The sequence below is a fragment of the Hemiscyllium ocellatum genome, chromosome 39 (genome assembly GCF_020745735.1).
Source record: "Hemiscyllium ocellatum isolate sHemOce1 chromosome 39, sHemOce1.pat.X.cur, whole genome shotgun sequence".
Lineage (NCBI taxonomy): Eukaryota > Metazoa > Chordata > Chondrichthyes > Orectolobiformes > Hemiscylliidae > Hemiscyllium > Hemiscyllium ocellatum.
This window is the reverse complement of record NC_083439.1, coordinates 11,980,352-12,007,743: the sequence shown is the minus strand read 5'-3', so window position 1 is coordinate 12,007,743 and position 27,392 is coordinate 11,980,352. Positions and strand designations below refer to the sequence as shown.

Here is a 27,392-nt window from a genome sequence, read left to right as displayed (position 1 = left end):
AGGGCAGCAGGGCAGGCAGCATCCAAGGAGCAGGAGAATCAACGTTTCGGGCATGAGCCCTTCTTCAGGAATGAGGAAAGTGTGCCAAGCAGGCTAAGATAAAAGGTAGGGAGGAGGGACTTGGGGGGAGGGGTGTTGGAAATGCGATAGTTGGAAGGAGATCAAGATGAGGGTGATAGGCCGGAGTGGGGGTGGGGGCGGAGAGGTCGGGAAGAAGATTGCAGGTTAGGAAGGCGGTGCTGAGTTCGAGGGATTTGACTGAGACAAGGTGGGGGGAGGGGAAATGAGGAAACCAGAGAAATCTGAGTTTATCCCTTGTGGTTGGAGGGTTCCTCGGTGGAAGATGAGGCGCTCTTCCTCCAGCCGTCGTGTTGCTATGGTCTGGCGATGGAGGAGTCCAAGGACCTGCATGTCCTTGGTGGAGTGGAGAGGGAGTTGAAGTGTTGAGCCACAGGGTGGTTGGTCTGGGTGTCCCAGAGGTGTTCTCTGAAACGTTCCGCAAGTAGGCGGCCTGTCACCCCAATATAGAGGAGGCCACATCGGGTGCAGCAGATGCAGTAAATGATGTGTGTGGAGGTGCAGGTGAATTTGTGATGGATATGGAAGGATCCTTTGGTGCCTTGGAGGGAAGTGAGGGGGGAGGTGTGGGCGCAAGTTTTGCATTTCTTGAGGTTGCAGGGGAAGGTGCCGGGAGTGAAGGTTGGGTTGGTGGGGGATGTGGACCTGACGAGGGACTCGCGGAGGGAGTGGTCTTTTTGGAATGCTGATAGGGGAGGGGAGGGAAATATATCTCTGGTGTTGGAGTCCGTTTGGAGGTGGCGGAAATGATGACAGATGATAAGATGTATATGGAGGTTAGTGGGGTGGTAGGTGAGGACCACTGGGGTTCTGTCCTGTGGCGATTGGAGGGATGGGGCTCAAGGGCGGAGGAGCGGGAAGTGGAGAAGATGCGGTGGAGGGCATCGTCGATCACGTCTGGGGGGAAAACTTTGAAGAACCCCACCACCAGAGACGCCACCTCCAAACGGACCCCACCACCAGAGATATATTTCCCTCCCCTCCCCTATCAGCGTTCCAGAGACCACTCCCTCTGTGACTTCCTCGTCAGGTCCACACCCCCCGCCAACCCAACCTCCACTCCCGGCACCTTCCCCTGCAACCGCAAGAAATGCAAAACTTGCACCCGCACCTCCCCCCTTACTTCCCTCCCAGGCCCCAAGGGATCCTTCCATATCTGCCACAAATTCACCTGCACCTCCACACACATCATTTACTACATCCGCTGCACCCGATGTGGCTTTCTCAGTATTGGGGAGACAGGCCGCCTACTTGCGGAACGTTTCAGAGAACACCCTGTGGCTCAACACTTCAACTCCACCTCCCACTCCACCAAGGACATGCAGGTCCTTGGACTCCTCCATCGCCAGACCATAGCAACACGAGGCTGGAGGAAGAGCGCCTCATCTTCTGCCGAGGAACCCTCCAAACACAAGGGATGAACTCGGATTTCTCCAGTTTCCTCATTTCCCCTCCCCCACCTTGTCTCAGTCAAATCCCTCAAACTCAGCACTGCCTTCCTAACCTGCAATCTTCTTCCTGACCTCTCTGCCCCCACCCCCACCCCCACTCCGGCCTATCACCCTCACCTTGACCTCCTTCCACCTATCGCATTTCCAACGCCCCTCGCCCAAGTCCCTCCTCCCTATCTTAGCTTGCCTGAAGAAGGGCTCATGCCCGAAACGTTGATTCTCCTGCTCCTTGGAGGCTGCCTGACCTGCTGCACTTTTCCAGCAACATATTTTCAGCTCAGATCTCCAGCATCTGCAGTCCTCACTTTTTCCATTAGTCAGAGGGAAATGGGTCTGCGTGGGTTACTCTTCGGAGGCTCGATGTGGGCTAGTTAGGCTGAAGGGCCTGTTTCCACATTGTAGGGAACCTAATCAACTTGAAGTGTTGTGAGTATAATTTTAAATATTTTTAAGACTAAAATGTAACTTTGCGCAAAAAAATTAGTGTCAGCTTTAACAATACCAGTGCCCAACTGTGTTGAGCCTGATGATCCGGTCTCAATGGTCTTTCTTTACAAAGGTGTTTGGTTTCTTAATTTGAAAATGTATAACTGTAGAATGGCAGTGGTGCTTTGCAGTGTTTTACAGTTCTGCAAAATACTTGAAATGCATTTAGATCTGATACAAAGGAATGATGTGGAGGTACTGGTGTTGAACTGGGGTGGACAAAGTTAAAAATCACACAACACCAGGTTATAGTTGGACTATAACCTAGTGTGTGATATGCAGAAAGGTAGTGCATACGGTTGGTGGGGGAGCAGTTAATTGAAGGTAAGTGGTGTGGGACTAACTTTAGTTTTTAAAAAATGCATTTTTGTTCACAAAGCTAAAAATCACACAACACCAGGTTATGTCCAACAGGTTTATTTGGAAGTACTTCTCTTGGAGTGCTGCTTCTTCATTAAGTAACTAGTGGTGCAGGATCATGAGACACAGAACTTACAGCAAAAGATCATAGTGTCATGCAACTGATGCGATATATATTGATTCTGGATCAGTGGTGCTGGAAGAGCACAGCAGTTCAGGCAGTATCCAATGAGCAGCAAAATCGACGTTTCGGGCAAAACCTCTTCATCAAGAATAAAGGCAGTGAGCCTGAAGCGTGGAGAGATAAGCGAGAGGGCGGCACGGTGGCACAGTGGTTAGCACTGCTGCCTCACAGCGCCAGGGACCTGGGTTCAATTCCCGCCTCAGGCGACTGACTGGGTGGAGTTTGCACGTTCTCCCTGTGTCAGCGTGGGTTTCCTCCGGGTGCTCCGGTTTCCTCCCACAGTCCAAAGATGTGCGGATCAGGTGAATTGGCCATGCTAAATTGCCCGTAGTGTTAGGTAAGGGGTAAATGTAGGGGTATGGGTGGGTTGCGCTTCGGCGGGTCGGTGTGGACTTGTTGGCCCGAAGGGCCTGTTTCCACACTGTAAGTAATCTAATCTAAAAAAGGAGGGTGGGGGTGGGGAGAAAGTAGCATAGAGTACAATAGGTGAGTGGGGGAGGGGATGAAGGTGAAAGGTCAGGGAGGAGAGGGTGGCGTGGATAGGTGGAAAAGGAGATAGGCAGGTAGGACAAGTCCGGACAAGTCATGGGGACAGTGCTGAGGTTTTTACCACGATATATATTGAGCCAGCTGCTTTAGAATGAAGAAACCCATTGGCTTTGCATGAATTTCAAAGTAATTTATTGGCACGTTGAGCCCCACCATCTATGTATACCGACTCTGTACTGAGAGGCTGAGCTGAGCCAGACCTGGTTCTGGTTCAGTCAAAAATTCAGAAAGTCACACTTTGGCCAATACCTTTACTAGTTGGATTGGTGAAAGGTGAGGGTTTTGTTCAGAATGGATTTGTAACCTCACATCTCTGAGGTTAAAACCTGAAAATTTTAAAATCATCATAATAAAGGTCTAAAGAACTCCTGAAAGCAAAAGACAAAAGGCTGGATATGAGCTCCGTCAACATCACAATAAAGACAATTCTCCATTTCAGGTGGGGATCGGAACTGGGTGCATTTCTGATCAAAGGCCATTACCCAAGGTGGAATCCTGCCTGTGGCTGTTTCAGTGTTGGCAGACCTCCAGTATTCTGTGTAGTTTTCATTGTTCTTTTTCAGATCTATTCCTTGCCTTAGGGCTGCTAATTTTGTTTCTTTTCCTATGCTTTTCTGTGGGCTGCCTGAGGGTCTGTTTCTGCTGAACAGGGGATAGATGTTTACTAAACACAGAATTCTGGATTTAAGAAGATTAACATGCTCTCAATATGCAGTGGCTTTAAAGGGGGTTTAAAACAACCTGGCATGACACTAGAACACCTGGTCTATGGAAAGAAGATTAAAATCTTAGCAAGGTGCTGTCTGTGACGATTTAGCATTATGCTCTGCATTCTGCTTCCTTTCGTCTCATTGTTGCTGTTGCTCAGCAATGTTTTTGCTGCGTCTATTCAACGCATCCCCATTCATTCTTATTCAAATATCATTTCACTCCATTTGTGAACAAACAGATCTTCTGTAAAATATGTAAGTGTACATCAAAATAGATCTTTTCTCATTTCCCATTGAAGTCTCTGGAGAGGGAAACTGGGAAAGATACAAGAGTGGTGACCAACCCGTTTTACACTGTTAACCCTCTAGGGGTCAGCCATGAGGCACTGAGACAAAACCTTCCCAATGAGCAAAGCAAAAATTGAGGAGGGGTTTCTTTCCTCATGGATTATATTGGGAATTCCTTATCCCAGAAGAAAATGGAGGTCTCATCATTGATTGAATATACTGACATGGACGGATTTTTATTAGGTCTGTCAGGGAATTGTGGGAAATGAAAAACTGGCAGGAAAATGGAGTTGAGGAAGAAGGTCAGCCATGATTATATTGAATGGACGAATGGGCTTGAAGGACAGTATGATCTATCCAATCCCAACGTCTTACTTCCTTATCATAGAGATGTACAGCATGGAAATAGACCCTTCAGTCCAACCTGTCCATGCTGAACAGATATCCCAACTCAATCTAGTCCCACTGCCAGCACCCGGCTCATATTCCTCCAAACCCTTCCTATTCATATACTCATCCAAATGCCTCTTAAATGTTGCAATTGTACCAGCCTCCACCACATCCTCTGGCAGCTCATTCCATACATGTACTACCCTCTGCGTGAAAAAGTTGTTTATATCTATCCCCTCTCACCCTAAACCTATGCCGTCTAGTTCTGAACTCCCCGGCCCCAGGGAAAAGACTTTGTCTATTTATCCTATCCATGTCCCTCATAATTTTGTAAACCTCTATAAGGTCACCCCTCAGCCTCCGATGCTCCAGTGAAAAAAGCCCCAGCCTGTTCAGCCTCTCCCTATAGCTCAGATCCTCCAACCCTGGCAACATCCCAGTAAATCTTTTCTGAACCTTTTCAAGTTTCTCAACATCTTTCCGATAGGAAGGAGACCAGAATTGCATGCAATATTCCAACAGTGGCCTAACCAATTTCCTGTACAGCTGCAACATGACCTCCCAACTCCTGTACTCAATACTCTGACCAATAAAGGAAAGCATACCAAACATCATCTTCACTATCCTATCTACCTTTGACTCCACTTTCAAGGAGCTATGAATCTGCACTCTAAGGTCTCTTTTTGTTCAACAAAGCTCCCTAGTACATTACCATTAAGTGTATAAGGGTGGCACGGTGGCACAGTGGTTAGCACTGCTGCCTCATAGCGCCAGGGACCTGGGTTCAATTCCCGCCTCAGGCAACTGACTGTGTGGAGTTTGCACGTTCTCCCCGTGTCTGCGTGGGTTTGCTCCGGTATCCTCCCACAGTCCAAAGATGTGTGGGTCAGGTGAATTGGCCATGCTAAATTGCCCGTAGTGTTAGGTAAGGGGTATATGTGGGGGTATGGGTGGATTGCGCGTCGGCGGGTCAGTGTGGACTTGTTGGGCCGAAGGGCCTGTTTCCACACTGTAAGTAATCTAAAGTCCTGCTAAGATTTGCTTTCCCAAAATGCAGCACCTCACATTTATCTGAATTAAACTCCATCTGCCACTTTTTAGTCCATTGGCCCATCTGGTCCAGATCCTGTTGTAATCTGAGGTAACCCTCTTCGCTGTCCACTACACCTCCAATTTTGGTGTCATCTGCAAACTTACTAACTGTACCTCTTATGCTCGCATCCAAATCATTTATGTAAATGGCAAAAAGTAGAGGACCCAGCACCAATCCTTGTGGCACTCCACTGGTCACAGGCCTCCAGTCTGAAAAGTGACCCTCCACCACCACCCTCTGTCTTCTATCTTTTGAGCCAGTTGTGTATCCAAATGGCTAGTTCTTCCTGTATTCTATGAGATCTAACCCTGCTAATCAGTCTCCCCTGGGGAACTTTGTCGAATGTCAGACTGAAGTTCATATAGATCACATCTACTGCTCTGCCCTCCTCAATCTTCTTTGTTACTTCTTCAAAAAACTCAATCAAGTTTGTGAGATATGATTTCCCATGCACAAAGCCATGTTGACTATCCCTAATCAGCCCTTGCTTTTCCAAATTCATGTACAACCTGTCCCTCAGGATTCCCTCCAACAACTTGCCCACTACTGAGGTCAGGCTCACCGGTCTATAGTTCCCTGGCTTGACTTTAGCACCCTTCTTAAACAGTGGCACCATGTTTGTCAACGTCCAGTCTTCTGGCACCTGACCTGTGACTATCGATGATACAAATATCTCAGCAAGAGGCCCAGCCATCACTTCTGTAGCTTCCCACAGAGTTCTTGGGTACAACTGATCAGGTCCTGGGGATTTATCCACTTTTAACCGTTTCAAGACATCCAGAACTTCCTCCTCTGTAATCTGGACATTTTTCAAGATGTCACCATCTATTTCCCTACAGTCTAAAGCTTCCATATCCTTTTCCACAGTAAATACTGATGCAAAATATTTATTTAGTATCTCCCAAATTTTCTTTGGCTCCACACAAAAGCCGCCTTGGTGATCTTTGAGAGGCCCTATTTCCTAGTTACCCTTTTATCCTTAATATATTTGTAAAACCCCTTTGGATTCTCCTTAATTCTATTTACCAAAGCTATCTCATGTCCCCTTTTTGCCCTCCTGATTTCCCTCTTAAGTATACTCATACTTCCTTTATACTGTTCTAAGGATTCACTCGATCTATCCTGTCTATACCTGACATATGCTTCCTTCTTTTGCTTAACCAAACCCTCAATTTCTTTAGTCGTCCAGCATTCCCTATACCTATCAGCCTTCCCTTTCACCCTGACAGGAATATACTATCTCTGAATTCTTGTTATCTCATTTCTGAAGGCTTCCCATTTTCTAGCCATCCCTTTACCTGTGAACATCTGCCTCCAATCAGCTTTCAAACGATCTTGCCAAATACCGTCAAAATTGGTCTTTCTTCAATTTCGAACTTCAACTTTTAGATCTGCTCTATCTTTTTCCATCACGATTTAAAAATGAATAGAATTATGGACGCTGGCCCCAAAGTGCTCCCCCACTGACACCTCAGTTATCTCCCCTGCCTTATTCCCCAAGAGTAGGTCAAGTTTTGCACCTTCTCTAGTAGGTACATCCACATACTGAATCAGAAAATTGTCTTGTACGCACTTAACAAATTCCTCTCCGTCTAAACCTTTAACACGATGGCAGTCCCAGTTGATATTTGGAAAGTTAAAATCCCCGACCATAACTACCCTATTATTCTTACAGATAGCTGAGATCTCCTTACAAGTTTATTTCTCAATGTCCCTCTGACTATTGGGGGGTCTATAATACAATCCCAATAAGGTGATCATCCCTTTCTTATTTCTCTGTTCCACCCAAATAACTTCCCTGGATGTATTTCTGGGAATACCCTCCCTCAGCACAGCTGTAATGCTATCCCTTATCAAAAATGCCACTCCCCCTCCTCTCTTGCCTCCCTTTCTATCCTTCCTGTAGCATTTGTATCCTGGAACATTAAGTTGCCAGTCCTGCCCATCCCTGAGCCATGTTTCCGTAATTGCTATGATATCCCAGTCTCATGTTCCTAGCCGTGCCCTGAGTTCATCTGCCTTCCCTGTTAGGCCCCTTGCATTGAAATAAATGCAGTTTAATTTTTCGTCCTATCTTGTCCCTGCCTGCCCTGACTGTTTGACTCACTTCTGTTCCCAGCTGTACCCGTCTCAGATCGATCTCTTTCCTCACTAGTGGTCCATGGTCAGTTTTAGAAGTTGTGAATGTGCTGAAGGCTCACCTTAGACTTGGCATTCTGTCTGTTGGGGTTGGAAAGCTGCCTGGTGAGTTGACACTCAATCCTGTTCCACGAGGCTGAGGTGGACAAAGTTAAAAAAATCACACAACACCAGGTTATAATCCAAAGAAGCAGCACTTCAAAAGCTAGTGCTTCCAAATAAACTATAACCTGGTGTTGTGTGATTTTTAACTTTGTCCACCTCAGCCTCGTGGAACAGGATTGAGTGTCAACTCACCAGGCAGCTTTCCAACCCCCATAGGCAGAATGCCAAGTCTAAGGTGAGCCTCCAGCACATTCACAAATTCTAAAACACTGACCATGGAGCATATGCTGCCAATACTGTAAGCGATACTCTCAGGTATACTCTCATACTCTCCAACAACATCAGTAAGAGAAGATCAGAGCGTGAGCGCTCCACTGGACAGGTACAAATGTCTACAATGATCAGTATTAGCAGGGAGACCGTCAATGTCATTGAACACTGCCCATGTCTAGGCAGCCTCCCTTCTTAAAAGATCACCATCCAAGTGGAAATTGAGCACAGAACTGGCTGGTCCAGTGCAGCTTGCTCCTCAACAGAGATCTCCAACATGCCTGGAATCTCATCTTCTCTGCACGTTACCCGTGAGGAGGATACATTGGGGAAGAGACTGTTGTCCATCTCCATATTGAATTTACCTTTACAGTTTTTGTTAAAGTTCATCCAACAGCTCCGTGAGGCAGGACTGTGCTCAATGACTTTATCAAGGACAATCACCAAGATATGCATCAACTGTGCCTGAATAAACATCAATTCGCTGAAAGACTCTCTTTGAACTGCCCAAAATGTGACTGGTTATCTGGTGCAAGGAACTGCCTTTGACTGAGTGTTGCATCATGGCACATTCCAAAGTCCAGGACTATGTGCTGAGCTATGCAGGAAAGCCTGGGGCAGTCGCTGCAGAGGTGTATGGACACTGATCACTAACATTTACATCATTTTCATTTACATCACATGGAGGGGCTGGAAGCTGTAAAGACCCCTCCTGCTATGGGCCTTACAAAAAAAAATCAAAGTTTAAAAATCACACAACACCAGGTTATAGTCCAACAGGTTTAATTGGAAGCACACTAGCTTTCGGAGCGACGCTCCTTCATCAAGTGAAGGAGCGTCGCTCCGAAAGCTAGTGTGCTTCCAATTAAACCTGTTGGACTATAACCTGGTGTTGTGTGATTTTTAACTTGGTACACCCCAGTCCAACGTCAGCATCTCCAAATCAAAACAAATGTATTGAGATACCTCAGAGTGGAAGATGTTGTACAGAGAACCTCATCTATTGCATTTCCTGCAATTTCAGTTCGGAATATTTTTCCTTCAGTCTGCATACTAAATGTAGAATGTATTTTGTAAATATTAAGACTGTCACAATCATAGTGAGTGGATCATGTTTTCTAAGAACACACTATTTTTGTGCAAATCCTGTAATACTTAAAATCGAAATATCTTTATTTATAAGTTTTATGAAGAAAATATATTTTTGGAAAGAAACACAGATCTCCATTAAATAATAAAAGCTCAAGTCTACAGTGATGCTGTGGTCACCATCCTTAATTACAGTAAGACTTGGGTCATTTACCAAAACACATTTCTGGTAAATGAAGAATTTCTGCCACTGGTGTCTCCACAGGATTCTCAAACTCAAGTGAGATGATAGGTGACCGCCAAAGGCAATTCCTCCAATATCATAACCATGTTCATGTAGAGTAAGCTCTGCTAGTCTGGACATTGCATTCAGCTGTTAACTAATTCTGATCAGCTTCTGAAGCAGGTCCTTTTATTGCAGTTTACAAACCTATGAAGGTCCTTCTGAAGGCTTGGTGAGAAGGGGAAAAAAAATTCCAATCTGCACGTTGGAGGAACATGCCACTAATTATACCATGTGGTGGCATCTCCCATCAAGCCATGACACAGTCTGAAACTGACCACATTCAATCTGCTACAGAGAAGTGATGAAAGCAGGGAAGGGAGCAACTCCTGGCTTGGGGGCCTCCCTTTCTCTGGGCTACTCTTGTCCACTCTGCTCAAATACTTATAGCTCCAGGGTTGGCCTTCTGAGTCACCTAGGGACACACCAGTCACAAAGCCTGAGAGACATTATCCTTGTTTCAAGAGACTGGAAATGACAAAATGATGATTGGTTTTGGTAACAGTTTAATGATGAACCAAGGAGAACTTTACAGATCTGCATTTGTATATTGCCTTTTGGAACTTTGTCATACTTGAAATTGTTTTACAGTCAAGGAACATAGAAAAACACAGCGCACTACAGGCCCTTCAGCCCTCGATGTTGTGCCAATCCAAGCCCACCTAACCTACACTAGCCCACTATCCTCCATATGTCTATCCAATGCCCGTTTAAATGCCCATAAAGAGCGAGAGTCCACCACTGCTACTGGCAGGGCATTCCATGAACTCACGACTCACTGAGTAAAGAATCTACCCCTAACATCTGTCCTATACCTACCACCCCTTAATTTAAAGCTATGCCCCCTCGTAATAGCTGACTCCGTATGTGGAAAAAGGTTCTCATGGTCAACCCTATCTAAACCCCTAATCATCTTGTACACCTCTATCAAGTCACCCCTAAACCTTCTTTTCTCCAATGAAAACAGCCCCAAGTGCCTCAGCCTTTCCTCATACGATCTTCCTACCATACCAGGCAACATCCTGGTAAACCTCCTCCGCACCCGTTCCAGTGCCTCCACATCCTTCCTTTCGTCTGGCGACCAAAACTGCACACGATACTCCAGATGCGGCCGCACCAGAGTCTTATACAACTGCAATGTGAGAAGTACTTGTTAAGAATAGCCCTTCTGGTAAAGTAAGAAATGGAAAGATTAGAAAGACTGAAGGTGAGGCAAGAGCTAACTTATGTACAAAACAGGGCAACATGGTGGCTCACAGGTTAACACTGCTGCCTCACAGCACCAGGGACCCGGGTTCGATTCCTGCCCTGGGCGACTGTGTGGAGTTTACACATTCTGCCCATGTCTGCATGGGTTTCCTCAGGGTGCTCCAGTTTCCTCCCATAATCCAAAAGAGTGGAGGCTAGTATGATTGCAACATTTGAAAGGCACTTAGATGGGTACATGAATAGGAAAGGTTTGGTGAGATATGGATCGGGTGCTGGCAGGTGGGGCTAGATTGGGTTGGGATATTTGGTCGGCATGGACGAGTTGGACCGAAGGGTCTGTTTCTGTGCTGTACATCTCTGATTCTATGTGCAGTTTAGGTGAATTGGCCATGCTAAATTGCCCATTGTGTTAGGTGTATTAGTCAGGAGTTAATGTCAGAGAATGGATCTGGGTGGTCTTTGGAGGGTCGATGTGGTCTTGTTGAGCCAAATGGCCTGTTTCCACACTGTGGGGAGTCTAATCTATTTTTTTTAAAAATGTAGTACATTTTCAGTTTGACAGGCTACTTTACTCCACTGATAAATTCTACATAGCAGAGGTTACTGCCTCCAGGAATCACACTTAGAGGCCAAGTTCAGGCACAAGTGCCATTAACAAAATCAGTTATACTGAATGTGGTGGCTTGCATTCAGCTGAACCCCTTTGTGACCCTCTCAGTTCTGATAGTTTTTCCAAGGGAAGATTTTTTGTTCTTTTCAAATGGCACTCGCAAAATTAGTTCTGCTTTTGAATACACAAGTTATACCAATGACCCTCCCATTCCTTTCTTGTCCTGGATGAGGAATCTAATCTCTGTAACCAAGGTTTATCTGCAGGGAGTTTAATTGATGGCTCTGGGACATGTATAATTTCCTTTTTAAATTGAGAGTAAGAGATGAAAGAGTTATTTACAGTCTGAGCTACCTGAAATGCTCAGGTTAGATGACACATTGTGGCCTGACTGAGCGATGGCTTCCTTCTCTGCATCTGGTGACAAAACATAAATAGCATTTAACATTTGTTTTCTCTGCAGGCATTCTGAAATCTTGGCTCAACAGCAAAGTTCATAGCATTTTCCCAATTGTCAACATCAGTGGAAGATCCACACCAGAAATGTGATTTGGCTAACTGTTGAGCAGCTGTCTACCAGCCAAGACCTCTGTTTCTGTGGTCTCTCCTGACTTTATAGGTGTACAAAGTTACCATTTATGTAAACATGATGTTGTTTTGGAGATGCCGGTGTTGGACTGGGGTGTACAAAGTTAAAAATCACACAACACCAGGTTATAGTCCAACAGGTTTAATTGGAAGCACACTAGCTTTCGGAGCATCATCAGGTGGTAGTGGAGGGCTCAATCCTAACACACAGAATTTATAGCCAAAATTTACAGAGTGATGTAATTGAAATTATACATTGAAAAATTGATTGTCTGTTAAGTCTTTCATCTGTTTGAATACCATGACAGTTTCACTTCTTTCATGTGTAAATCACAAAACCTTTTTTTAAAAAGGTTGCATTCTCAGGTTAGCTGTTAACAATGGTGATAGCTAGACAATATGTTGAAGATGTTAGCCCCCTGTGTTCTCTGTATATGCAATGATGTTTAGATTGTTATCTCACTTTTTAGATTGGAATCAGAGTTTTACATGAATTCATGCAGTTTTTGAGCAAAGTACAGTGTAACCCTGCAAGTACAAATTCACCCCACAAAATATGTGTGCATGTGGGTCTTTGCCTGCATCCAAGGAGCAGCGAAATAGACGGATCGGGCAAAAGCCCTTCATCAGGAATAAAGTCAGTGAGCCTGAAGCGTGGAGGGATAAGCTAGAGGAGGGTGGGGGTGGGGAGAAAGTAGCATAGAGTACAATGGGTGAGTGGGGGAGGGGATGAAGGTGATAGGTCAGGGAGGAGGGTGGAGTGGATAGGTGGAAAATAAGATAGGCAGGTAGGACACGTCTGGACAAGTCATGGGGACAGTGCTGAGCTGGAAGTTTGGAACTGGGGTGAGGTGGGGGAAGGGGAAATGAGGAAACTGTTAAAGTCCACATTGATGCCCTGGGGTTGAAGTGTTCCGAGGCGGAAGATGAGGCGTTCTTTCTCCAGGAGTCTGGCGGTGAGGGAGCGGCGGTAAAGTAGGCCCAGGACCTCCATGTCCTCGGCAGAGTGGGAGGGGGAGTTGAAATGTCGGGCCACGGGGCGGTGTGGTTGATTGGTGCGGGTGTCCCGGAGATGTTCCCTAAAGCGCTCTGCTAGGAGGCGCCCAGTCTTCCCAATGTAGAGGAGACCGCATCGTGAACAACGGATACAACAAATAATATTAGTGGATGTGCAGGTAAAGCTTTGATGATTGTGGAAGGCTTCTTTAGGGCCTTTGATAGAGGTGAGGGAGGAGGTGTGGGCACAGGTTTTAAAGTTCCTGCGGTGGCAGGGGAAAGTGCCAGGATGGGAGGGTGGGTTGTGGGGGGGGGCTTGGACCTGACCAGGTAGTCATGGAGAGAACGGTCTTTGCGGAAGGCGGAAAGGGGTGGTGAGGGAAATATATCCCTGGTGGTGGGGTCTTTTTGGAGGTGGCGGAAATGTCGGCGGATGATTTGGTTTATGCGAAGGTTTGTAGGGTGGAAGGTGAGCACCAGGGGTGTTCTGTCCTTGTTAGAGTTGGAGGGGTGGGGTCTGAGGGTGGAGGTGCGGGAAGTGGACGAGGTGCGTTGGAGGGTATCTTTAACCACGTGGGAAGGGAAATTGCGGTCTCTAAAGAAGGAGGCCATGTTGTGTGTTGTGTGGTGGAACTGGTCCTCCTGGGAGCAACATGATGGCTAGAGGAAGAGGATCTCATCTTCTGCCTAGGAACCCTCCAACCACAAGGGATCAACTCAGATTTCTCCAATTTCCTCATTTCCCCTCCCCCCACCTTGTCTCAGTCCCAACCCTCGAACGCAGCACCACCTTCCTAACCTGCAATCTTCTTCCTGACCTCTCCGCCCCCACCCCCCACTCCAGCCTATCACCCTCACCTTAACCTCCTTCCACCCATCGCATTTCCAACGCCCCTCCCCCAAGTCCCACCTCCCTACCTTTTATCTTAGCCTGCTTGGCACACTCTCCTCATTCCTGAAGTTGGGCTCATACCTGAAACGTCGATTCTCCTGCTCCTTGGATGCTGCCTGACCTGCTGCGCTTTTCCAGCAACACATTTTCTGCATTGATCTTATTGTCTCGACAGACCTAGAGAGATGGATGGGCACTAAGTGATTCTTTCCACAGCACAAAGTGGAGCTATTATAACTGTAATTTAAAAAGAGCTCACAGCAACTGCTACGAGCTAGAACTTGCACGTTGAAGGTATAGCGGACAGAGAAAAAGGTTACTTCAGAATACAATGGGATCTTGCTCAGATGAACCAGTGGGCCGAGGAGTGGTAGATGGAATTTAATTTAGACAAAAGTGATGTGCTGCATTTTGGAAAGACAAATCAGGGCAGGACTTCCTTCATCCCTACCCCCATTCACCCACTGTACTCGTTGCTACCTTCCCCTACCTTCCTCTCTGACTTATCACCTCCGTCCCCACCCCCACTCACCCATTGTACTCTTTGCTACCTTCCCCCACCCTCCTCTCTGACCCATCACCTCCATCCCCTCCCCCATTCACCTATTGTACTCTATGCAACTTTCTCCCCACCCCCACCACCCTCTCATTTTTCTCTCCACTCTGCAGGCACACTGCCTCTATTCCTGGTGAAGGGCTTTTGCCTGAAACGTCGATTTTCCTGCTCCTTGGATGCTGCCTGACCTGCTGTGCTTTTCCAGCCCCACTCTAATCTAGACTCTGGTTTCCAGCAACTGCAGTCCTTATTTTTACCTCCCTGATACACTTAATCGTAAGGCCCTGGGGTGTATTGCTGAGCAAACAGACCTCAGAGTGCAGGTTCGTAGATGGAGTCGCGGGTAGATAAGATAGTGAAGGTGGTATTTGCTATGCTTCCCTTTTATTGGTCAGTGCATTAAGTATAGGAGTTGGGAGGTCAAGTTGTGGCTGTAAGGACATTGGTTAGGCCACTTTTGGAATATTGTGTGCAGTTCTGGTCTCCTCCTATAGGCATGATGTTGTGAAAATTGAAAAGGTTCAGAATAGATTAACAAGGATGTTGCCAGGCTTGGAGAGTTTAGACTATTGGGAGAGGCTGAATAGACTGAGGTTATTTTCCCTGGAACATCAGAGGCTGAGAGGTGACCTTTATAGAGGTTTATAAAATCATGAGGGGCAGGGATAGGGTAAATAGACAAGGTCTTTTCCCTGGGATGGGAGAGTGCAAAACTAGAGGGCATAGGTTTAGCGTGAGAGGGGGAAAAAGTTAAAAGGGACCTAAGCGACAACTTTTTCATGCAGAGGATGGTGTGTGTATGGAACAAGCTGCCAGAGGAAGTTGTGGAAGCTAGTACAATTACAGCATTTGAAAGACATCTGAATGGGTGCATGAATAGGAAGGGTTTAGAGAGATATGGTGAAAATGAGAACTACAGATGCTGGAGATCAGAGTCAAGATTAAAGTGGTGCTGGAAAAGCACAGCAGGTCAGGAAGCATCCGAGGAGCAGGAAAATTGACGTTTCAGGTAAAAGCCCTTCATCAGGAAGGCTTTTGTCCAAAACATCGATTTTCCTGCTCCTAGGATACTGCCTGATCTGCTGTGCTTTTCCAGCACCACTCTAATCTTGACTTAGAGGGATATGGGCCAAGTGCTGGCAAATGAGACTAGACAAATCTAGCATATCTGGTCAGCATGGATGAATTGCACCAAAGGGTCTGTTTCAGTGCAGTACATCTCTATAACTCTATGACTTTAATTCCATGGGTGCCTTATCTTTGAATTCATGCTGTTGTAAACTGGGGCTAACTTAACCACGTGATGTTATGAACAGAGTTAAGTATCATCTGCATGCTAGGATAGACAAGTTATTTGTGGAGATTGAAAATGGAAGACGGGAAGATTTTCCATTTATACAAAATGGTAAACCAATGAAAAACTTTTGAAGTGTGTTCAATGTAGGGACTACAGCAGCCAAATTACACACCGCAAGCTTCCACACACAGCAGTGTGATTATGACAAGATTGATTTTAGTGATATTGATTTGAAGTATAAATATCAAGGAATGACAACTTGGATAACTGTACTGGACTTATTCAAAATAGTGCCATAAGATCTCTGTCATCCACAAAAGCAGGCAGAAGGGATCTCAGTTATAGTCTCACCTAGAAGGTGACATCTCTTTCTGCGCTCATTGGTGGGACTAGATTGGAAGATTGGATATTAGCAAACAGTTCTCCCACTGTTTAAACATTGCACATTATACTAAAAATGTAATCTATTCTAGCTGTCCCACTCTTATAAAAAGAATACTTGTGTTTAAATGAGTTTACAGTCTGTCTCACCTTTTACAAAGTGGAGTACACCAAACATTATTTTCCCAGAGATCTGCTTTGCAGTTGAGTTTTCACCTTCCTTGTTACTAGTTTCTGAGAGGCTCATGGGCAGAGTAGGTGAGGAAGTGGATCAATTGGAGGTTAGACCGTTGCAGCCAGATCACTTTTATAATTCAATAAAGCAAAGCACTTCCTGTGTTTACTCATTTACTTCAAATTGGCTGTTCAAGGGAGACTCCAGTCTTCAATTATTGAACTGAATAACTGGGGATTTGGTGTATATTGTATAGAGATGGATTTTTTTTTTCCTTCTTTCTTTGTTCACTTTCAACCATTTAACTTTGACAATCAGTGAGAAGCAATCTCGCCTCAGACTGTTACATATTGACCCCCCCCCCCGTATTCTGTAGAGGCCCCAATGTGGACAATTGCATGATGATGGTTGAGTCATTCACCTCCTAAAAGCAGCTGAATACGATAAGTAGAACATAGCAACATGTGATCCTACATTCTATAAATATCTATACTTATGAGTAAGATTTTTGTAATTGAACTCTTGTGAGCTGAATTTCATTTAAACCTATGCAAATTGAGGGTTTCTTCTGGTGCACTGGCAGTGTCCTATCTCAGAGCTAGGAAGCCCACATGCAAATCTTATGTGTTCCAGAGATGTGCCATAACATCTCTTGACAGGCTGATTTAAAAATACCTGAAAATTGCCAGCTTTGGGATATTTTGGGAGGGAGGCAACAGGAAAAGAGATTTCCGATTATTACAGGCATAACCTGGGAATGTAACCAATACAGTCTTGTTTTAACAGGCCCGTGTAAGAGAGAGAATCCTTGCTCTGTGCATGATGATTAAAATATTCTCCGGAAAGCTCGCAGCTCAGACATTTGACCATTGAGTAATTTAGCAAGGAATTTAAAATTAATGAAATGATGAATTAATGAAATCAACGAGAAATGGAAAATAGGAGCAGGAGTCGGCCAATTAGCCCTGTTAGCCTGCTCCTCCATTCAATATGATTGTCGCTCATCATCCAACTCAGCACCCTGTTCCTGCTTTCTCCCATATCGTTTGATCCCTTTTTATTCCTAAGAACCATCTTGAAATGCTTCTTGAATCAAAATGAGTGTAATGGGTTCCTGCGGGATCCCAGAGTTATGGGAGTCTATTGACCTCTGATGTATTAGAGTAACCATAAAACACACTAATTTTTTAGAGAACTTAATAAAATGAGTCATTAAGATCTTTGCTGAAGATTGCACTAAAAGAGCAATACTCTTGAAGAGTAGCACCCATCTCTACTTTACTTAAAGCCCGAGGCAGACATGAGGCAACTCTATTGCACCTTGGCTTCTGTTCAAACCCTGCCTGTAGGATGCTGATGAGATGGGATACAATATTGATCCATCTCTGTTTTTTTTATGTCCAGATAAATTCATCAACGAAATGCAATTAAGAAGCAGGGTAACTGACTTTCCATAAAGGTGCCCCTCTAAAACATAACTAAAAGAAATGCAAAGAAGGATTACAAGGTTAATCCTCAGTCAGAGCACTGATGTGTGAAAAGATGAGGAAAGATTTGGATCCTCATTGCAAATCGGTAATGAGAAAGCACCCTTATAAAAGATTTAAAATGTTAAATGGAATAGAAAATTTAATCTAACTATTCTAGAGTAAACCAGGAGTGCAGGACAAATGGGACATAGGTACAACATAGCAAAAGGTCAAAGGATTTTCACACAGAGTGTTTAATATCTGGAATGCATTCTGTTACAGGAGACAAAAATTCAGGAAGCATTTATATTTTTCAGTGACGCATTTTAAGCCATTGTAACAGCATGAGTTGAATGGGATGAAATGTATCCCTTATCTGTTAGCCCTATAGTCATGTGGGTAGTGTCCCTGCCTCTGAACCAGAAGCTCTCTGTTTCAGTCCCACTCCAGGTGGTGATGGCCCTGAAAAGTTCACACTATTGACTAGATGGCTTGATGATTGACTTGCAAATCCTTCCAAAGTGGCAAAATTAGTGAAGTCTTCTGGTCAGTCATACTTGATGTGGCTGTATCTTTAGGCTAGCAAACTGTTGCTGGAAATACAGGATAGGTGGTCATATATTTTGTCTGTCTTATGCACTACTAGGTATGGGAAAAGAAAAGAGAGTTTATGGAAAAGTTTTATTCTCGATTTGACATTTGTGTGGGAAAATGGCAGGTAATTCATTTGGAATCAAGTCACCAAGACGTAATCCGAAGAAGTTTGTTGTGTGTGGAACCACTGGGCAAAGACAGTGCAATATCAGCCAAAGATGCAACAATCAAGAGATGACACACTGGTCATGACAAAGGGTTGTGAGCTTTAACAATACTTAACATGAGTCTAGGGTGTGGGATTACACGGTAGTAATCCATAATATTGAAAGTAGGAAATATTTTCTCCCATCTCCATTTGGTCTTTCTGCCTTGCCCTTTCAGTTTCTGAGTGGCACTTGAGTCTGTTGAATTTATGCTGTGAAGCTTTTGTACTGTGATTAAATTGTTTTGCATGGAAATACATAAATTCTCATGTAAGACAATTTATAATGTGCCATCTTAATTGGCCATACATTCATGCAGCCTTGTTCTTATTAACGAAATTTACAAGCCAGTAGGAGATTTTAAAATATTCATTATTGGAAAGTGAGCATCAATGGCAAGGCCAATATTATTCCCTATTCCTCACAGTTTTTTGGTAAAACTGGATGTCTTTTTAGTCACTTCACAGGGAATTAAATATCAATCATTTCTGTGTGGGACTGGAATCGAAATTAGACCAGATGGAATAACGACGACATGTTTCCTACCCTAAAGACATTACTGAAGCCAATGGGTTTTTATAACAATTCAACAGCTTAATGGTCACTTTTACTGGTACCATCTTTCTATTTCCAGATGGTGTAAACTGAATTTAAGGCTTTGAAACTGCAGTTTCAAAGAACATAGAACATAGAACATTACAGCGCAGTACAGGCCCTTCGGCCCTTGATGTTGCGCCGCCCTGTCATACCAGTCTGAAGCCCATCCCACCTACACTATTCCATGTACGTCCATATGCCTGTCCAATGACGACTTAAATGCACTTAAACTTGGTGAATCTACTACGTTGCAGGCAAAGCATTCTATACCCTTACTACTCTCTGAGTAAAGAAACTATCTCTGACATCTGTCTTATACCTATCTCCCCTCACTTTAAAGTTGTGTTCCCTTGTGTTTGCCATCCCTATACTTGGAAAAAGGCTCTCCCTGTCCACCCTATCTAACCCTCTGATTATCTTGTATGTCTCTATTAAGTCACCTCTCAACCTTCTTCTCTCTAACGAGAACAGCCTCAAGGCCCTCAGCCTTTCCTCATAAGACATTCCTTCCATACCAGGCAACATCCTAGTAAATCTTCTTTGCACCCTTTCCAAAGTTTTCACATCTTTCTTATAATGCGGTGACCAGAACTGGATTTGCCATGCTAAATTGTCCATTATGTCCAGGGATGAGCAAGCTAGGTGGGTTACCCATGGGATGTGAGGGGTTACAGGGAGGCAAGGGAGAATGTGCAACTTCACACAGACAGTCGCCTGAGATGGGAATCGAACCTGTGTTTCTGGTGATGTGAGGCAGTAGTGCTAACCACTGGACCACTGTGCGATATTTTCAATATGATAAATAATATTAACAAACACTCAAACGCTTTTCTTTTTGCAGATATCGATGATTGTTCTTCCCAGCCATGTATAAATGGAGGACAGTGTGTGGATCTGGATTCAGATTTCTCATGTTATTGTCCGTCTCCGTATGTGGGGAAAAGCTGCCAACACAGTGAGTGTTTGTGCTATTCATCAGGTCATTACCTGCATGTTGGGTTGGACATTGGATGGCACTGTGGGTTGGGCACTTGCTGTTTCATCTCTAGGACCTAGGTCAAAATCCAGAGTGTTGGCAGCAGTCCCCACCCCTTGCCTTTATCTACAAGAGACAGGGAATGGGACTGGATTTACAAAAGCTGTCTGACATCAGAGCCATAGAGTCATAGAGTTATAGAGATGTACATCTCAGAAACAGACCCTTTGGTTCAACTCATCCATGCCAACCAGATATCCTAAATTAATCTAGTCCCATTTGCTAGGACTTGGGCCATATCCCTCTAAAACCTTCCTATTTATATACCCTTGCATATGCCTTTTACATGTTGTCAATGTACCGGCCTCCAGCACTTCCTTTGGCAGCTCATTCCACACATTCTGTGGAAAAACTTGCCCTTAGGTCCCTTTTAAATCCTTTCCCTTTCACCCTAAACCTATGCCCTCAAGTTCTGGACTCCCCCAACTGGTACAGATCATCAATCTGACTCGAGGGACCTGTGTGAGAAATAGAATGGGTGCTCTCCTCAATCATTAAGCTGTTCAGAAAGGGGACACAGCGGGATGTTTTCTTGTACTGTACAATATTCAGATGATGGTTCGTGAACTTGGTGGTGATACCTTTTATTCAGGTAAATATCACCCAACCATGTACAGATGAAGGAAGCTATTCAGCCCATCAACTCTCTCTTCCGCAGACATCAATGATTCTCCCTGTTTCCATTACGAGGTACATTTTTGGGCCAGAGTACAGGCATTTTACACTGAATATGACTTGCACTGTTCTTGACCTGGAAATAATTCATGCTGACCCTTTATGTCTAGTCGTGAGGGCTTAATTCATCAGAACTGACCTCTGTCTGCACCAAGATAATGCTGCTCCTGTGCCTGGTGCAATGCAGCAGCACCTGCTGCGATTTTTGCAGGAGTCAGGTGCCCGTTGAAGACAGGATTGAGTCCAGCTATATGATGCCATCTGTTGCCAACCAGCCCACTGCCAGTTAGTAGCTTGGCTTTCAGTCTGACAAATTAGCTGAGGTACTGGACAGTGGCATCACTTGTGGAATTGTGCCCCAGTTTCAAGAGAAGTGGCGGTGATGCTTTGGATGAGTGACATGCAGACAAGGGAGGCAAACAGAAGCTTAGAGAAGCACATTAAGCCTGTATTAACAATTCTTTTTGTGGTTATTCACTCAGCCATGCTTTGTAGGGCCTATAATTTCTGCCATATTTTGAACATTCCTCCATGACAGTAGGAAACACACACACACCTGCTACCCCCTCATCTGCAAATTTCCCTTGTGAATGAAATCTGATCAGGAAGGAATCTGCTGTGGTGGAGTGGTGGGGTGGTTGGGATTAGGAGGAGAGAGTTTACTGAGACAATGGGTTGTTACCTTTGCAAGCAATTGGAATGTAGAGCAGCCTGGATGAGAAAAGAAGCTCCCAAGAATTAAGTTAAAAATCACACAACACCAGGTTATAGTCCAACAGGTTTAATTGGAAGCACTAGCTTTTGGAGCATCGCTCCTTCATCACTATCACCTGATGAAGGAGTGTCGCTCCAAAAGCTAGTGCTTCCAATTAAACCTGTTGGACTATAACCTGGTGTTGTGTGATTTTTAACTTTGTACACCCCAGTCCAACACCGGCATCTCCAAATCATCCCAAGAATTAAGTTGTTTACCTGCCCTTTCTTACAGCCCCTGGTAACTATCCTCTCTTTTCACACAGTAAAAGATTAGGTTGACATTGGGGGACTCCCTTGCTCAATGTGCTCGGAATAACCCAACAGGTTATGAACATCCCAGCAAGGAATCAAACTAAACACTGCAGATGCTGGAGATCGGAAACAAAAACAGAAATTGCTGGAGAAAACCAACATCTGTGGGAAGAAAGCAGAACTCTGATGAAGAATCACCAGACTCGAAACGTTAACCCTGCTTTCTTTCCAGAGGTGCTGCCAGACCTGCTGAGTTTCTCCAGCAATTTGTTTTTATCCCAAGTAGGAAGATTGTCTCCGAATCCGACTTAATTTTGACCCCCCCCCAAGTTCACCCCGAACCTCAGAATGCCTTCCCTGCCCTATCATCTTCCCTTTCATCTATCAACATCATGTTTTCTAAACCCAGCCTTGGCAATGCGTAATCACTACTGCTTCCTCCAACTGACTCTCCATACTCACTGGAATGCTGCTTCATTGCCAAAAGCGTGCAATCTGGGGTTTGTGAACAATCTTAAGAAATCTCACTCCTAACTATTCACTGGTTTCCCCTTAACTTCTTTGTTTCAGCTTGTGCGAGTGCATTGGGGATGGAGGGAGGAGCAATAGATGACCACCAGATCTCCGCCTCCTCACTGCACCTTGGATTTCTCGGTCTGAAGCGCTGGCGCCCGGAGCTGGCACGACTCAACAACAAGGGGATTGTGAATGCTTGGAGCATGGCAACCTTTGACCTTAATCCCTGGTTTCAGGTACTGAGTCCAAGTGAATATCTCCACAGTGAATGAGATGAACAGGTCTGTGATAGGGTTTGGATACAATGGACAAACCAAAGCTGTTCCCTTCAACTGATGGTATTACAGGGGGTATGGGGTACCAGGTTTAACATTTCAGGCAAGGTGATCAGGAGGAAATGAGAAAAACATTTTTTGATGATGAGTGGTGATGCCATGGACTCTGTTGTCTACAGGATTGGTGGATACTGAGATTATTAATGATTTCTAAAGGCGCTACGAGGAGAGAACAGAAGATGGGATTTTTCTGTGGAGAGGTGTCATGGAGCAGATGGGCCCAAGGGCCTCCTTTTGTGCCAAAATGATTCTGGGAGGCGGGGTACATTTACAGCCCCCAGGTGGACTTGTTTTTGGCGGGTGGAGGTGGTCATGTAAAATAAGACCGGCACCCAACCCTCCTTCCCACCCTGGCTCCACTCCCCAGCCATCCCTTATAATCAGGCTGGGTGAGGCATCAACTTACTGAGACTTATATCTGACCAATTAAAATGAACAACCTCAGCTTCTCCAATCTACACAACGGAAGTCACCTATCTCTAGAACTATTCTCGTCATTCTTCTTTTGCACAATATTAAGCCATCAAATCCTTCTGACTAGAATTAGACACAGTATGCAAATTGAGCCCGAGCCAGTGCTTAATAAAAGTTCATCATACTTCCTTGTTCTGTCTACATCATGCTTGTTTAAATAACCCAGGATCCCATGTGCCTTTTTCGACATTTTCTCAACTGTGAGAATTGAAGTCTTCAGCTTATATTACCTCTTGTAGTTAAAGGCTTATTTCTGTCTCTGCTGATACAGTAAGGTAGACAATGGAAGGCCATGATGGGTGGCCAGCCTGATTTTCATTATCTCTTGTGAAAAGGCAGAAAGAAAGGAGGTACGTCCTTTTGGGCAGGGTGTCCTGTGTGCCTGTGGAACTCTCCCAACACAAGATGTTATACTTGGCTTTCTAACTACACACTCCCCTCCACCCTGGCCTCCGAAACCTAAACCAGCAGCCTCTTCCCTGAGGCCACTCACCCCTCTCTACCCAAAAAGGCCTTAAATTATCTTTGTCTGGTATCCATGCTGTCTTTGCCTTGGGACTGCCTGCAATCCCAGCAATGGCCACTATGGAGTACTAGCGCTGTGAGGACTACTCAGCTGCTGACCAATCAGATCATAGAATCATTGAATCCCAACAGTGTGGAAGCAGGTCATTTGGCCCATCTAGTCCACACCGACCCTCTGAAGAGCGCCCTGCCCAGACCACCCCACTATCCTATCCCTGTAATTCCCATAGCTAATCCACCTCACCTGCACAATGGGAAGAAACCAGAACATCTGGAAGAAACGCATGTAGACATGGGGAGATTATGCAAACTCAACACAGATAGTCACCCGAGGGTGGAGTTGAACCCAGGTTTCCAGCACTGTGAGGCAGCAGTGCTGACCACTGAGCAACTGTTCCACTCAGACTGACCGGTAACTCTCAGGAATAGGACCTCCTGTCCCTGAGGGATCAATAACCCACACTGACCTTGCCATAGCTGTCCCCAGTGTATTGTTACTCCACAGCTGTCCTTAAAACTCAGAGATTACAGGAAACCTTTCAATTGAACAAAGCATGTTGATGCTCACAATGTCCTGCCAATTACAGACCAGTGGCCAACAAAGCCAGTGAAAGGTCAGAATGTACCATCGGACAGAAGACTATGAGTCAAAGGAGATCGCCATCAAATTATATGCTGCTCTGGTGAAACCTCTCTTTGAGTATTACATAATACTTCGAGCACGGAAGCAAGCTAATTAACCCAGTGGACCCATGGTGTTTATGCTTTGGATGAGCTTCCTCCCATAGTTGCCATCCGAAAAGAACATACTGGACAAGCAATCACTTAGGCCTTTCATGTGCCCTCATGACATCTCCACACTGGGCATAAAACACTGCTGCCATGTACCTTGCGTATGACAGTGTGGCTCATGAAAACTCTATTGGCTTTATAAAACACAATATAGCTTGTTTACTAGCTTCTCTGTGAAAATGGGGAGGCCTCTAATTTCAGGACCTGGTTATGTTCTGTGTTCTCGGGGACTGCTGAGAATGATGTCAGATTACCAATCTGATAGTTTACATGTACATGGAATGGGGCCTGCCCAAATGGTCCCCATAAATTTAGCCCAGTGACTCCGATATTGAAGGGGACAGATTTGATGCATTTGGTGTTGAATCACTCAGAAGGGAAAAGTCAAGTCTGGGATTCCCCTACAAGCTAGGGTGTTCTATTACCACAATATTTTCATTTCCTTGATAGCTTTATCCCCACCCACTGCATCTCTTGATTAATAGATTTGGCTTCTCATCAGGAAGGGAGCATTTTGGAGCAGACAAATGGCCCAGGTTAAAAGCCTATGGCTGGAGGTGGGACAATGATCCTTAAAGCTGGGATGTGGATGTGAACCCCACTCACAGGGTCTGAAAGGAAGGTCTCTGACATGAGGGAAAAGGGTGAGAGTCAGGGGCTGTGATGAGGGGGAGAGAATGTATTCCTGCTCATTCTGATTGGTGAACAGTGATGTGATGTACAGATCTTTAAAGTTAAAACCTCTCACTTGATTCCACATTGGCATGGCAATGCCTCAAACTGATGGACGTTTATGTAAGGAGGTGGGTTGTCACTTTAAGTATGGGAATGAACCTCAGTCCTGCCATTTCCTCTCGTCGCCTAATCTTTCCTACCAGGTCATCTAGTTCCTCCACTGCCAAACTCAGGCTTCACTTGAGGAGGAGAATCCATCATTTTTGCTTCTTCAGAGCTGGGTGGAGTGATTTCTTTGCACCTGCCACTTCTGAATTCAAGGGCCTAGTTTCAGTACAGTAACTTGCTTCGAAGGACAATGCTTTTTGTTTGTACTCATGATTTGTGTTTTGGTTTTTCAGGTGAATTTGCTGAGAAGGATGCAAATTACTGGGGTTATCACACAGGGTGCACTGGCCCTGGGCTCTCCAGAATATATCAAAATGTTTAAAATTGCTTACGGCTTTGATGGAGTAAACTTTGTCACCATCAAAGACAGCGAAAACAATAAAGACAAGGTAAGTGCAAATGATAGCTATCTACATGAATGAAACTTTCTCAAGTGTCCTTAACTGACAGAGTGTTGGGTATAGGGTAGATTCTATGGTCAAAAACGATATACAGTTTGTTCTGATATAACGCGATAGTTCCGTTCCGTGTGATTCTGCCGCATAAGTAAATCGGTAATAGCAGCACCATTTAAACCAATGGGACCAGAATCGCTTTATAGCCAATACAGGTCAGGAAAGTTTGTGTTCTGCAAATAATGGTCTATGTTCTTCCATTGTGTTATAGCCAATTCATGTTGAAGAAATGCATGTTATAGCAGAACCAACTGTATGGGTGGCATGGTGGCACAGTGGTTAGCACTGTTTGCCTCCAGAGACCAGAGACCCAGGTTCAATTCCCACCTCAGGCGACTGTCTGTGTGGAGTTTGCACATTCTCCCCGTGTCTGCGTGGGTTTCCTTCGGGTGCTCCGGTTTCCTCCCACAGTCCAAAAATGTGCAGATTAGGTGAATTGGCCATGCTAAATTGCCAGTAGTGTAATGTAAAAGGGTAAAATGTAGGGGAATAGATGGGTTGCACTTCGGTGGGTCGGTGTGGACTTGTTGGGCTGAAGGGCCTGTTTCCACACTGTAAGTAATCTAATCTAATGTCATCGCATTGCGGAAAGGTTCAGAGACAGCTCTGTTATTCAATCACATTTGTGCAGAATCCTAAAAGGTAGTCAAACACTGAGTAGAATAAAGGGGGATGGTTGCTTGATGGCCCAGTTGGTAATAATGCTGACCTGTGTGGTTGTTCATATGTGACATTAAACCAAGTCTTTGTGTGTCTTTTGAGGTGGATACATAAGATCCTGCGGCAACAGATATGTGCAAAGTTAGTCCTGCAGCCAACATCCCTAAATGGTTTGCTAGTCACTAACATTTCTGTTTTCGGGAGGGTGCTATTCTCCTATTGGCTGCTGCATTTCCCAGATTGGTTGCCGCATTTCAAATATTTCAACAGTGATTAGATTTTTTTTAAAAATGCTTCTTTGGATGTAGAGGATGTCCTGAGGCTATGAAAGTCACTAGATGAATGTAAACCTTTTTTAGGTTGACTGGATGTTCCTAAGCTTGTCTTTTCCCATTTGTCTGATCTCAGTGGTCTAAGACTGGGCAGGGTTGGATGTAAAATTTGCTTAATGCTGGGCTAGAATGGTGAAACCTCTGGTGTCCAATGACCATTTAGTTATTGCTTGAAGGTGGAGGTCAGGAGTAGCTGTAATGTTGTCTATGTTCATAATGTCGTCTATGTTCACAATGTCTATGAGGCCTCATTGTCTAAGTTGACATGAAATGACATTAAAGAAGGTGAGGTGATACAGAGCAGCATTCAGTTCTGGAACTCTGTACGAAGTATCAGAAGAGAGAAAATATTTGAGGGAGAAATAATGCCAATAGCATTCTTGCTGGTGTACAGACATATCAACATTTCTCCAATTTGCTGATTTACGATTATGATATACAATGCTTTTCCTTGTTCTTGCAGGTATTTACTGGAAATCGCAATAACAATGAACAGAAGAGGAATCTGATTGATCCACCCATCATTGCCCAGTACATCCGCTTTATTCCTGTGGTGTGTCAGAGGGCTTGCACCCTGCGCATGGAGCTACTTGGCTGTGAACTCAACGGTAAATCTTAGATCAGGAGTAGTTAAGGTGGAATGAAAATGAATATCTCTGGAACTTAGCCCCAGGGGTGAGAGCAGAATACAAGGGG

The 27,392-nt window shown here is 44.8% G+C and overlaps 1 protein-coding gene across 4 annotated transcripts in view; it reads left to right on the top strand.

Annotated features, from left to right (window-relative positions):
- Positions 1-27,392, top strand: part of LOC132834435 (lactadherin-like) — a 93,715-nt gene that overhangs the window by 48,922 nt on the left and 17,401 nt on the right. For all 4 annotated transcript variants that reach the window (XM_060853376.1, XM_060853377.1, XM_060853378.1 and 1 more), the window contains 4 exons: positions 19,887-20,000; positions 22,335-22,516; positions 25,483-25,638; positions 27,160-27,304. In XM_060853376.1, the coding sequence (XP_060709359.1) occupies positions 19,887-20,000; positions 22,335-22,516; positions 25,483-25,638; positions 27,160-27,304 (597 nt within the window). The remainder of the gene's footprint in view (positions 1-19,886; positions 20,001-22,334; positions 22,517-25,482; positions 25,639-27,159; positions 27,305-27,392) is intronic.